The sequence below is a fragment of the Phyllosticta citriasiana genome (assembly GCF_038021145.1).
Source record: "Phyllosticta citriasiana strain CBS 120426 chromosome Unknown IWZ02scaffold_4, whole genome shotgun sequence".
NCBI classification, from domain to species: domain Eukaryota; kingdom Fungi; phylum Ascomycota; class Dothideomycetes; order Botryosphaeriales; family Phyllostictaceae; genus Phyllosticta; species Phyllosticta citriasiana.
Window position 1 is genome coordinate 562674 of NW_027117281.1, and position 12981 is coordinate 575654.

Consider the following 12981-nt stretch of genomic DNA (forward strand, 5'->3'; position numbering starts at 1 on the left):
CTCCTCTTTTCCTCTTTTCCCGCCTCTCTCTCTCCCTCTTACTTCCTGATTTTTTCTCCCCTTGATGCGTATACAAGCTCACGATGTCATGATGGACGACGACGTTGATGGAGGCATGCGTTGGATACATAGGATGTGTGTTTGCTGCTGACGGACGAAGGCCGTAGCGGGGTAGTGTGCGTAGAGGAGGCTTCGTGCATGGGTGGGTGGGTGCTCGCTCGTTTCGGACGGACGGACGAACGGGCTGGTGGTTGGTGATTGGAGACAGCTGGTCGCGTCAGTGGTTTGACTGTGGATGATGGATGATGGCATTTTCGGCAGCTGGAGGGAACGAGCGACTGCAGACGATGTGATGCAGTGGTAGTTAAATCTGATTTGAACACTTTGATCCTCTTGACAATCTGGGCCCTTCTTTTTCTGACGCACTTAACAAACATCACCCATCGCAAGGCGACAACGCGCCTCTCCAATCAATCAATCAATCAATCAATCCCCCTCAACGTTCCCTCGCCGCCAAAGCCCTCAACTCCCTCCTCAAAATCTTGCCACTCGGCGCCCGCGGAATCTTCTCCACAAACACAACGCCACCCCTCAGCCTCTTATACTCCGCGACCCTCTCCGCAACAAACGCCTCAATCTCCCTCGCCGTCTCATCGCCCCACACCTCCGGCGCCTTCGCGACAACATACGCGCGCGGCACCTGACCCGCCGCCTCGCCCGCGTCGTCATCAAGCAGCGGGACGCCAATGACGGCGGCGTCGGCAACGACCGGGTGCGAGAGGAGCAGCGATTCGAGCTCGGCCGGCGGGATCGTGTGGGTGCGGTACTTGATGAGTTCTTTCTTGCGGTCGACCATGTAGAATTTGCCGTCGCGAAATGCCATGACGTCGCCGCTGCGGAACCATCCGCCGGGCTGCACGAAGGCTTCGGCGTCGGCGCCGTCGTTGTTGTGGTAGCCTTTCGTGACGACGGGGCCGCGCACCCACATCTCGCCTGCGGAACCGGGTGGCGCGTCGGCGCCTGTGTCGTCGACGATTCTGGGCGCGGTTGTTGTTAGTGGTGGGAGGTTTGGGTGGGTGGATGGATGGAAGGACTCACCTCGCCTCGTGGCCAGGCGTCAAACAGCTGACACTGCCCGTCTCGTCCGTCTCGCCGTACGGCAACAGGGTGATGGCGCCCGTCGTCTCCGTCAGACCCCACGTCTGCGAAATCAGCGTCTTGTTGCCGCGGCCCAGCTTGCGGCTGGCGGCCATCTGGAGCTCCTTGCTCATGGGCGCGCCGCCGCTGACGGCGTGCTCCAGGCTCGCAAACTGGTCCGTCACCAGCGGGTGCCGTGCGATGCCCAGCCAAATGGGCGGCGCCGTGAAGAACGACGTGATGCGGTACTTTTTGCAGTACTCGAGGAAGAGGCCAAAGTCGAACTTGGCCATCCAAAAGGCCGTGCCGCCGAGGTACATGGGGTTGACGAGGTACCCTTGGATGGCTGAGATGTGCGATGGCGGGAGATGCGCGATGGTGCGGTACTCGAAATTCGGTCGATGTTTCTTGTTGTAGGCCTTCCAGGGGTCCAGAGACGTCACGGCCTCTGCGACGATGTTCCTGTGCGAGATCTTGACGCCTTTCGGGCTGCCCGTCGTGCCGCTCGAGTAGATGAGGACGATGGTTGTGTCTTCGAGCTCGGTCGGATCGGTGATGCGCTGCCAGTCCATCTTCTTGAGACCCACGACGTTTTGCTTGTCTTTTGCGCTCCGCAGCTCCCAGTCGCCGCTTGTGGGAATCACGAGCACGCGGTCCTCTGGCAGTCCGACCTCTTGTGCAGCGGCGAGGGCAAGTGGTCTCGTGTCGTCGTTGCAAATAAGCAGTTTGGCGTCGCCATCACGCATCTGCTTGGCCACATCGGCCGGCGACCCTGCTGGACTTGCTGCGGAATAGACACCACCGGCAGCAATGATGCCGTAGAATGCTATCGATAGAAGATGGTGACCAGTGGTGACGCTGCAGACGACATCTTTGCCTGGTCCTGATTCGCCGATGCCATACTTGTGGCGGAGAGTATGAGCGGTGCGTTTTGTGCAGTCCCGCGCTTCGGATTTGGTAATAAAATGATTCGGGTTGGCGCAGGAGATGGATACGGGCGTGTATTCTTTTGCGAAGCCGAGTTCTGAGTCTGCTTGTTGTCAGAAGAAAATTCACCGAATCAATCTAAATGTTTGTTTCAGCAGCTTGAAGTACCAAACAGCAATGTGAGCACGTCGAGATCTGGCAGAGGCCACGAATCGGGACACTTGTATATGGTGCCCTCGGCCGTTTGCTCAAAGATGGTAGCCATATTTTGCAAAAGTCAATCTTTTTGGAAAAGAGAGTAAAGGAGCAAAGTACACGGGCATTTGTACGAAAGACAGGAGCTATAATCATTGAACAGTAGATCTACCAAGTTCTTCATGCGGTCTTCTTGCCTAAACAGTCGTAGGGGGACGGAGAGAAGTGCTCATCGACGACCGCCAATCCGAAGAAATGCGCAAAGACGCATTTTGGTCGCTGAAATTAGAAGCCAAATGTAGATCACGGGACTACGCGAGACAGAAGGGGCCGGTTCTTTGTTCTGCGGAGCTTCGGAAGAGCTTTCGAGAGTCGTAAAAGAGCACGTTGTGCGCACGTCGAGGCCGTTTGAATGACTCGTACCCCTTTTCCATGGCGACATAGAGGGTCTGAGCTTTGGATAAGGCGCTTGGATTTTCTTGACGAATTCTTGAGGCACCTCGAGCCGTTGGCGTAACAGTCGATCAATGAGGCACTCGCATGCTCGAAGACCAGTCTTACTCACCTTCTACTATCGAGCTGAGAGTCTTGTCATTTCCCGTTGCCTGTGTGTGTTTCCAGTCCGATTTGCTAGCTTGACACGCATTGAGAAATGCCAAAAGGCGGAAATTAAAAACAGCCTCGTCCGTTCCTCTGAAGAGTCAGCACTGGTCTTCCACAGTAAGCTTCTCGAGGCGCCAAGTTGGGGAGGCAGATGCTGGTTTGAACATTCCAAGATCCAAGCTTTGTGTGTAGGGGAAAATGTATAGGGAAGGCTAAACAATCAGCCTCGGCGTCCAACGACATCGCCAGCAGGAGTCGGTGGAGCTTTCTCTGGACGCAGTCAATCACATTCACGATGACGTTGCTGGCTTTCTGCACAAGCTCCACGATATGATAAGATACCGTGGGAAAGCAATATAATGTGAATCAATCGGGACCAAACTGTGGCCTGACGACTGGTTGTACGGCAACGTGACCTCCCGGTCTGACGACCACGGATGTAGCGCGTGGAGCGGCACAAGCTCTTTGGTAAAGGCTCGTGTTGTAGTTCTCTCTCGACACAGCAAGCGAGAGCACGACACGAGCCCCGCAATGAAGATCGTCTCGCCGTGGGGATTAGCCACGACCCAATGGCCTCGGATGATGCTATGCATGTTCGGTGTCTTGGGTTCGTATTAATCCGGATCGAGCAGGGAGTGCGCGAGGCGACGAGCAGAGTCAGCCGTGGGATGCTGAGTACGTGGGGTCGACACGTATCTCTCGTGGTCTGATGCGAACCGGGATCACGTCTTGTCAGGTACCGAGACGGAGGTTGAGCTTGTTCAGCCATGTCGCGCAGAGCGGGCGGACGGACCGTGTGAGGTGGTGGCGGGAGAAGAGTCTGAGGTGGAGTCGGGTGCAAAGGCTAGGTTGCCTGCTGCACCCCGACTTTCGCCCTGCCACGACCGCGACCACAACCATCTCGAGATGGTCTGCATTGGTCGTTGGCAGCTTTTGCCTCGCAGGGTTACACCGCCGCATCCCGTTCTGCAAGTCAACGGATCGTGATGAAGCTGACCTCTCAGGTCCTTTGGTGGCGCCCGTCGAGGCTGCGAAGTCGGGGCTGTCCAGGGCAGCGACGGTTGGATGTTGCTATTCTCAGCAGAGGCGGCGTTGTCGACAAACGAGCAGGCTGACAGATTCTTCAGACATAACGCTCTCTGCCAGCCAGACGGCAGGATACGGATCATCCCACGTCGTGGTGTTGATGGATTCAATAATATGAGCCACCCTACCTAAGGTAGTGGTCAGTACGCCCACGTCATTTGGCCCTCGACCACCTTGTTGTTTGGCAACACGGCAGCGAAAATGCATTCTGCACACCATGGATGTTTGAATGGCTCGTGCCACATGCAAAGAGAATCAATGATCGATTTCCTTTTGGCTGTACTCATTGCATCGGCACTTACCACCATCAACCACCAACTTGTACGGCTCCCTAAGAGACTGCTCCGTCAAAACAAGGTATTGTGCCCTGGATCATAGTCCACACTGAATGGTGATTATTCTGTGTGGCTTGCATTAGCACCTCGGTCTCTTGCCCTATCGTCAATGCAAGAGGCGCACTTCCTGCTGATCCTTCCATTCACACGAGCACCTTTGACAGAATGACGGCAAACCTCTTCTCTTTGCACATCGGCATCGTTCCACGCGAATCAGGCTTATCGAGTTGCAGCCCCACTTGGTAATAACCGCGATGAAGTGCTAATATGCAGGCGTGCCAGCCGAGAGGGTTGCTTGGGATATAGAACAGGTGCCCCCCCCGAAGTTTCCAAGCACTTCACCTGCCCCCAAGATTTGTGGTCGAACTCTACGCCAATCTCAAAGCGGTCGTTCTCTCGTTGTTTCAAATCATTTACTACACTGACGACATTCCCCTGACCTCGCAAGCAAGACCTCGAGGTTATTTCCAGGGGTAAGCAAGATGCGTCTCTCACTCGTTTCGACCGCGCTCTTCGGCTCCACGCTCGTCTTTGCGGGAGGGCCAGGCTGGGGTGGTTGGGATGGTCATACTCCAGGCAAAAGTTGGCCTCTGCCCACCAAGTCTGATTCTGAGCCCCCTTGGGTGACATTCGTCACTACAACCATCTGTCCCATCACTTCATGGAAGGGATCGACGACTTGGACCTCTTTGACCACTTCCACCATCACTGTCACTTCTTGCAAAGGAGGCTGCAGCAAGACACCGACCTATGTGCCGCCTCCGACCACTACTCAGACCAAGCCCACTTATGTGCCTCCTCCAACTACGTCTCCAAGCCAGAACACGACCTATGTGCCTCCACCAAAGAGCCACACGTCTCCCTCAAAGTCCTATTCTCCACCACCAAAGAGTCATACCCCTCCTCCGAAGTCCCATACTCCTCCCCCTGAGAGTTCCAGTCCGCCCCCAAAGAGCCACACAGTCCCGCCTTATCCGTCGAACAAGACTAGTACTTACACTGAATTAACAACGACGTACACTACCATGTGAGTCAATACATCAGTGATTAGTCCAAGTACTTCTACTAATGTGAGTCAGCTGTCCCATCACATCGTCGACTGTGACGACCACAACCGAGACCAAGACCAGAACCGTTCCATGCAAAAAGTGCTCTGGTGGCAGCACGACGACGGAGACCATCACCACTTACACGACAACCTGCCCTGTCACTACCAGCACGACTTCGACTATCAGCACCATTATTACACATCCTCATCCTCCCGGAAAGACAACGAAGGTCCCTCCTCCAGAGACTCACGTTCCTCCGCCAGAGACGACCGTTGTGCCGCCACCTTACACGCATGTCCCTCCGCCGGACACTACCAAAGTTCCACCACCTGAGACGCATGTTCCTCCGCCAGAGACTATCATAGTCCCTCCGCCTTTGACACCTGTCCCTCCACCTGAGACCACGAAAGTGCCGCCGCCGCCTGCATATGTGCCGCCGCCTGAGGAGACGACCCATGTACCACCGCCTCCAGCTGAGACTACGACCTGCACAACGACATCGCCGTCTTACACGTACGTGCCGCCTCCAGAGACCACCAAAGTCCCTGAGCCTTCCTACCCGGCACCTCCCCCGCACGAAACGATACCAATCGTTCCAAAGCCTTCGCATCCCGCGCCGCCCGAAAGCCCCAAGCCTCCTCCAGTCTCTGAAACTGAGGGTAACCGTAGCGGCCAATTCTCCGTGCCATCGACTCCCACTGCACCACCCACTTATCCCCCGCCAACGATGCCCTCGGTTCCCAACACTCCACCTCCAGTCTCTGAAGGTGAGGGCAACCGTAGCGGCCAGATCTCCGTGACTTTGACGCCCACTGCGCCAGCGAGCAGCACCCTGTCGTCAGTGGTTGGAACACCCTCCAGTTCCGTGCCGCCGAGCGAGACGCCCAGCTCTCCGGTAATTACCGCACCGCCAGCCTTTACGGGAGCGGCCAGCAGTCATGGGAAGCCTGCCGCAGCGGCGTTGGTGGGGATCGGCTGTCTCTTCGTTCTGCTTTGATCGGAGGAGATTTTGCTGCTTTGAATTGTTGGGGAGGTTTGCTGTCGCTCCTTCATCGAGACTGCACATTTTTTTTGACTCAAATGACGCTGTTATGACGCTTAATAATCAGTTAGAGAACTATCATGCAAATATCTTGCTTGTTGACCGTTTGAATGTGCATTTTGCAAGCGACCGTAAGATAAATTTTTGTGGAGGGCGACGAGTCACTCTCTGTCTACCCCGAATGGACCCCAACGATATTATCCCGTAGCAATCGTGTGTTCCATGCCTCCACAATCGTCGAATCACTCCGTCCTTCTGATCGGTCGAGAGAAAATGGTCTTGAAGCCTTGTTGAACCAGGGCAGAGACGAAACTTTTGGTCGCTAACCTGCGATACGCAGCGGCAGCAAATTTCCTTGTGGTTCCCTCTCGTTTCTCCAGCATGGTTGAAGGTGGTGATTATGTCTGTGGTGCCTGTGGAGCTGGTATTTCTGAGGGTAACATAGCTAGACCGCCCTGCATCTCCATGTCTTCTTCAGGGCGATCGGCGAAGCGCCAGATGAGCAGGCGGCCGAATGGAGACTGCGAAAAGATGCTTTGGCAATATCGGCACGGAGTCAAGGTGAATGTTTTCGTATCGTGCTCATACTGTGTTTTCGGTGGCGAAGGAAGAGGTACTTATTTTGGCAGACGAAGAGTCGACTTTGACAATGCCAACGTGCAAGTAAAGTTGACAATCACCCTTCTTATGTACGATCATGTCTTTTGTTGGGTGGAAGGGTCAAGTCAGTGTTGAATGGGTTCGACGCAACCCCTTGGGTCCATATTTACCTCTCACAGGGCCAGTGCTAAATTGCAACCAAGGTGAATGATTTTTGAACGGTTGTAGCTATTCGGACCTTCCCTTCGTACGGCTTTCACGTGGTTGCCTCCAACGTCTGTGATCTAAATTTAAGCTGAGTGCTTGACACGTCCTCATCCATCTTCACTAAACTTCCACATCTTCAGTGCCCCCCCAGTTGGTGCCTGCTGCAATTGGCTCTCTTGGAGTTTCACGACGCCGACAACCCTCTCTCTCTTGCTTCCTATAATGGATCAACTCAACACCAGAAACCCTGGCACCCACGAAAAATTCCTTCGCATTCAAGGCTGGGCCAACGAATGCGAAGAAGCCGTTGCTCCTAAGCGTCAAGAGCTCGAAGACCGGCGCCAACTGCGGAGAGACTCGCCCGCTCTCATCAACGGTAGGAGCAGGATACCTCACGGCAATCGCAAGCGTGTCCCTGTCCAGCCTGGCCAACCTTTGGTTGCCTCACATGTTGGCCAGAATCCGAACAAAAAACCCGCTTCTCAACAACAGCAGTCTTTCCCGCCTCGCGGCCGTCGCCCACGTGGACCTGACTTTTCTAGACTACAAGCCGCCGCTCACTCTTCACATCACGAACATCCCACTGCACACAGGAACTCTGCACACTCACGACGCTCTGCCAGCCGCGGCCGAAGGACCTGGAAAGAGTCAAGCGAGCAGCCTGACGACACAAACATTGCATCTGTCGCAGACTCGGATGCGCCGCAAACTCCAAACAAACTCAACTTTGAGGATATCCAGAATTCCCAGCCAAGGTCTTCACCACACCTCTCTCACCCAAGCAATCGCGTTTCGAACGTCCAACTGCTGCACGACAGCTTTGTAGGCTCCAGCGCTCAGGACAAACAGATGCACAACGACAGCTCGAAAACAACTTTCGAGTTGCCCAAGATGGAGGCTCAGCCGAAGCCCAACTACGTGCCCCCTCACCTGCGCAATTCCCGGCACACGACCGGAGAAAACAACCCCAACTCGACACCGAGCCCTCAGCCTGACTATGTGCCGCCTCATAAGCGCACAGGCAAGGGCAAGGGCAGAGGTAACAGAAAATGCAACCCTTCTCAGCCGAAAGCTGCTGCCAACTCTGTTCACCACAACGGACAGGCTGCGCACAACGGCACAGCTCAGCCATCTGAAGCCAACCGACCGAATGAAAATGGCGTGAAGAAAGGCAACGAACAAGACGAGGTCACGGAAGTTTTCAGGCGCCCAGCGTGTGCCATCCCCAAAAACGTCTGGACTTGCAAGCCCGGTAAGCCACAGCCTACTGCCGCACCCGCGAAGCAGGAACGCGGACGCAAAGCGTTTGCAACAGACAAAGAGATTCGGCAGACTTATGGAACGGGGAAGTCTCCTGCGGGCTCCCATTGGCAGTGGGAAAATGATGAGGGATGGGACAAGGTGTGTGGTCCCGATAAGGACGACCCCAACTACGATGCTATGAGGCTGGTGGATTGGGAGGGAAATTGGCTTCCATGTGTCGATTGGACCTATCGCGAAGCGTTTACTGTCGACCCTGCCAAGCACAAGCAGTTCATCCAGACCTGGATCCTCCGCGGCCCGCAGCCTGGCGATGAGTCTGCCATCGAGGTTCCAGGAGGCGAGCATGAGATTGCGACTCCCTCCTGGGCTGCCATCGAGATTGACGGCATGGTTCTGCAGGATTGGTGGAAGGAAGCATTTGATGGCCATCGCGTCGAAAGGGACTGCGTTCCATGGTGGACGACCTTCACGGCTGGTTTCCCAAATCAGCTCGTCCCGCACAATGTTCCTGACTGCAAGGTCGACCGCAAGGACAGTGAGCACGAAGATGTCGCCTTCATGCGCGACATGGGCTCTGAAGAAGCGAGCAAGAAGTTCAGGGAGAAGGAAAGACGCAAGGCCGAAAGGAGGAGGAAACGCGAGCAGGAGTACGAAGAGCGTGCAGCTCTCATCGAGCATGACCTCTGGAATGCTCCGGTGACACCCAAGATCAACACCAAGATCAATCTCTACGTCCGCTTTGCGCAGCCGGCCGACATGGCGAAGATTACGGAAATCTACAACACCGTTCTCGAGACTAGCATCAGAGTGCCCGAGAGAGCAGCCGTCACGACCGCTGAGATGACGGCTCGCTGGACGGAAAGCCAGAAAGACTCGTTTGCTTGGTTGGTGGCGATTGAACAGCCCGGCAGAAGCAGAAGAGGCGCAACAAAGGAGCAGATCTTGGGCTTCGGCGCCGCTGGGGACTACCACTGCATTCATGGCATGTACCGCTACACGGCTGAAATTGAAGTCTTTGTCAACCCAAAATTCCAACGTCAGGGAATTGGCTCTTGTCTCATGGACCGTCTCATGAAGCAGTCCAGCCTCGAATACGAGGGCTTCGACGGATACGAGTTCGTTGGAGACGGTTCGAGTCTGGCGGAGCGGGGTGGTGGCCGGATGCTCAGTGGGGTCATCATGAACGTGCCGCACGATTCGGACGACCCCAAGGACCTGGACGGCGTCAAAAAGTTCCTGTCCAAGTTCGACATGAAGAAGGTTGGCAACTTGCCTGGCATCGGCATCAAGTTGAAGAAGAAGTTAGCAGACCTCCGAATTTTGTGGATTCCCACGTTTACTGACTGTTTGCAGCGTCGATTTGGCCATCTTCCACGTCAAAATCTCTCCTACCATAGATCCTAAGAGGGAGCTCGGTCTTTGAGAGTTGCCAGTCATGGCGGTGCCTGGCACCATTCTTGAATCTGCGCACAAGATCAGTTGGCTTGGAGCCGAGGAAGAGTGCTGGCTGTTTACCGACGACTTTGTCGTGAGCCAGATTGGGTAGATCAACGCGCTATACCGGCTGGCGTTGAGCCTGTTTTGCTCTTGCCACAGCAGTGCGCGGCATGAACGATGATGAAGCCTCCAAAGACTCGAACAGGAGGCGAAACAGAATGAAAAAGAAAAAAAAAAAAAAAAAAAAGGTTAAGAGCGAGAAATTAGACATTTGCTCCGGGGGCCAAAAGTTTATCGACTACGAGCTCTGACTGCCCCTTTCGACCATCGGACGACACCAAAAGTGCTGATTTGTCTGCTGCAGTATTCTCTGCTTTCTTTTCCCATCCGATCGAGTTCCTAATGCTCTTCGGGAGTCATGGTTTCTTGATTCTCTTTCTTGACCCCCCCTCAGCTGTACCAATACTCCCCCTACCTGGCTTGCAAGAATTTCGCTTCGCTGTCATCAGAGCATCAGGCCCAAAGCCACTGCCCTCCGTACGAGGCAGAGATGCCGGTTTCTGCTTTCTTCAAGACGGACTTGCGCTGATATCCTCTCCCCTCTCGTGGCGGTGTCTTCTTCGGTCCAGATCTTCAGGTGTTCCCACGGCAAGGTCAGCAAAGTCTCTGGTGACCCCCTAGAATTAGAAAATGGATGATCGATCCACCAACTACTGATCCCCATGTCTGCCGTGATGTCGCATCCCATATTTCCTATCCACCCCACCCTCTCTCCGCCCAGCAGCATCCCCTGCCTACCTACCAACCCACACTAACCCATCAGCGCCCCTCCCCGCCTCTCTCGGCACCGAGTCCATCCCCGCAAGGAAGAAGTCGTTGCCGGCTACGGGCGTGAAGAACCATGCGCGCGGCCAGTGCGGCGCGCCTTGTCTCTCGACGCATACGCATGCCGCATGCCCAGCGGCTCAAACACAGCGCGCTCAACATCATCACCAAACGGCACGCCGCCCGTCGCCGTCTCCAGCACGTGCGCCAGCGTGCTATACATCATATTGCAGTACTGAAAAGGTAGCGCGAAAGGGGGCCGTCAGGGGCGGCCAATTCCTCGAATTGCGCACATGCTCTTTGAGGCTGCGCTGCCAGCTGCCGCCGTTCGATTCGTCGTGCTGCGGCATGGCCCGTCCGGTGCGCGAGCAGGTCGGCGATGGTCGCGTGCCGCGTCGCGTAGGCGTCTCACAGGACGAAGTCGGAGGGGATGGGCGAGGACATGGGGCGTGTGGAGGTGGATTGGGGAGGTCGTGTTGGCTGTGGTTTCGAAGAGGTATGGCAGTGATGCCGCGGTGAAGGAGTTGGATATGCTGCCGATGTAGTAGAGCGTGCGGTTCGCGGCGCGCGTCGACGGGAGCACGGCGTGGCCGTAACCCTGGGTGAGGATGTCAGCTCCAATGTCGCAAAGAGGAAGACGTAAATGGTTGGAGGCTGGGTAGACACAGCAACAGGATAGGTAGGAGGAGACGTACCTCAGCAAACGTCTTCTCCCCCCCCCCCCCCCCCCCCCCCCCCCCTGCACAACGACGACGCTTGCGCCGGGCACCTCGTACTCTTCCAGCGTCTTCTTCGCCAGCGCGCCAAACGCGTCGTCCAGCGCGGCTCGTAAGCCGCCCGTCTCTCATCCAAGCTCTTTCGTCTACCTAGTCCAGAACCACCACCAACAAACGGCTTTTGCTGCTCCTCCTAGAACCTCGCACTCGCGAGATACCACTGGCATAGTGAGGCTAGGAGCAGTAGCAGACGAACATTCCTTGAGTCAGCCATTGCATCGCAAGAAGGAATTGTCGCGTTGGGAGTCCTTCATCGTCACATGCAGGCCTTTTTATCTACTGTTCAGCAAGTATCCTAGGCGAAGACCGAAAAATATTGCAAAACACCAGATGTCAAGTGATCTGGATAAAGACCAGAGATGCGCGCGCGCGTCAGCACAAAACCTCATCTCATCCATGCCCACTCCGCTGCACTTACGTAGATACTGCCCGGAAGATCGTGCACGAACCAGCAGCAGGTCGAGCTTCTCCGTCGTAACACTGCTCACAAATGCCTGGCCAAATTTGTAAACGGATGGATAAGATGTTACGGTGGAGTGATGGCAGGTAGCCAGCCCGTCTCAGTAGTCAGCTCCCCCAGGCAATGCATGGCAGACAAGCTCCCCTCCCCCACTTATGCATCTCTTTTGTCCATAGCTGCGCCTGAGCACTCAGGCCGGGTCCTGGACCGACTCACAGGCATGCGCGCACGCGGGACACGGTCGATCCCGCCAGAATTGACCGCGGGCACTCGCGCTTCGCACCATCATCCCAATGCGAACCGTGCTCAACAATTTCTCAAGCGTATTGTAAATGAACGCAATCGCGGGGAAAGATGAGAGGAAAAGAAAGGTGCTCAGCAGCGGCAAGCCGCAATTCTTGATTCAACTGACCTGCTCACGCTCCGAGTCAGCGCGCTTGCGATTTCCCGACAAGACCACAATGCCATTCCCAAAAACAACGTCACATCAGCGATTACAGTCAAAACAACAGTATGAGTACTCGCTCCCCCTAAGATCTCCGTAAGGGATCCTCAATTGGGGAAAAAGCACCAACGACAAGGAGAGAAGGAGAAAAGAAAAATGGAGAACATCGCCATCCCTCCAGCCACAGTAAAACGCAGGAGATCAAAAAAATGCGCCGCGCAGCACAAAAGCCAATCCGCCGTACAGACCGACCGTACAAGCCCGTGCCCAAAAATAACCCGTGCCTGGCAATGCGATGGAGCTGATGAGGTGACAATGAAGAGGGGCCAAGACAATGAAGAAAAGAAGAGATCAACAGGAATGTAGAGCAAAATCGAGCCGTCGTCAGGACGTGACATTAGCCTTGGTAAAGAAATACACGGGAGATGCTTGGAATCGACTTGGTAGCGAGCGCGTTTAGGCAAGCAAATCTTCCCAGAGGGTTGGACGGGCTTGCTCACTAGATCCATCATGTAGCGAACGTGGATGCTCCTCGTCTCATTACTTTATTCTGCTGATTTGTGTCTCCTCCAAAAGAGACCGAATTGGTAGCGC

The 12981-nt window shown here is 55.2% G+C and overlaps 3 protein-coding genes across 3 annotated transcripts; 2 read left to right on the plus strand and 1 right to left on the minus strand.

Annotated features, from left to right (window-relative positions):
• Positions 1–68: 68 nt before the first annotated feature.
• Positions 69–2329, minus strand: IWZ02DRAFT_515689 (uncharacterized protein; the record flags this gene model as incomplete). Its single annotated transcript, XM_066770657.1, has 3 exons — positions 69–1037; positions 1099–2170; positions 2233–2329. The coding sequence occupies 3 exons, from the start codon at positions 2327–2329 to the stop codon at positions 497–499; spliced, it is 1710 nt and encodes a 569-aa protein (XP_066624410.1). The 3' UTR covers positions 69–496.
• A 2436-nt stretch (positions 2330–4765) lies between these two features.
• IWZ02DRAFT_488857 (uncharacterized protein) lies at positions 4766–6329 on the plus strand (the record flags this gene model as incomplete). The annotated part of the gene is made up of 2 exons (XM_066769508.1): positions 4766–5310; positions 5363–6329. The coding sequence occupies 2 exons, from the start codon at positions 4766–4768 to the stop codon at positions 6327–6329; spliced, it is 1512 nt and encodes a 503-aa protein (XP_066624411.1).
• A 664-nt stretch (positions 6330–6993) lies between these two features.
• Positions 6994–10098, plus strand: IWZ02DRAFT_202485 (uncharacterized protein). The gene is made up of 2 exons (XM_066762584.1): positions 6994–9745; positions 9798–10098. Exons 1-2 carry the CDS (start codon positions 7404–7406, stop codon positions 9865–9867), a joined length of 2412 nt encoding a protein of 803 aa, XP_066624412.1. The 5' UTR covers positions 6994–7403; the 3' UTR covers positions 9868–10098.
• The last annotated feature ends 2883 nt before the right edge of the window (positions 10099–12981 follow it).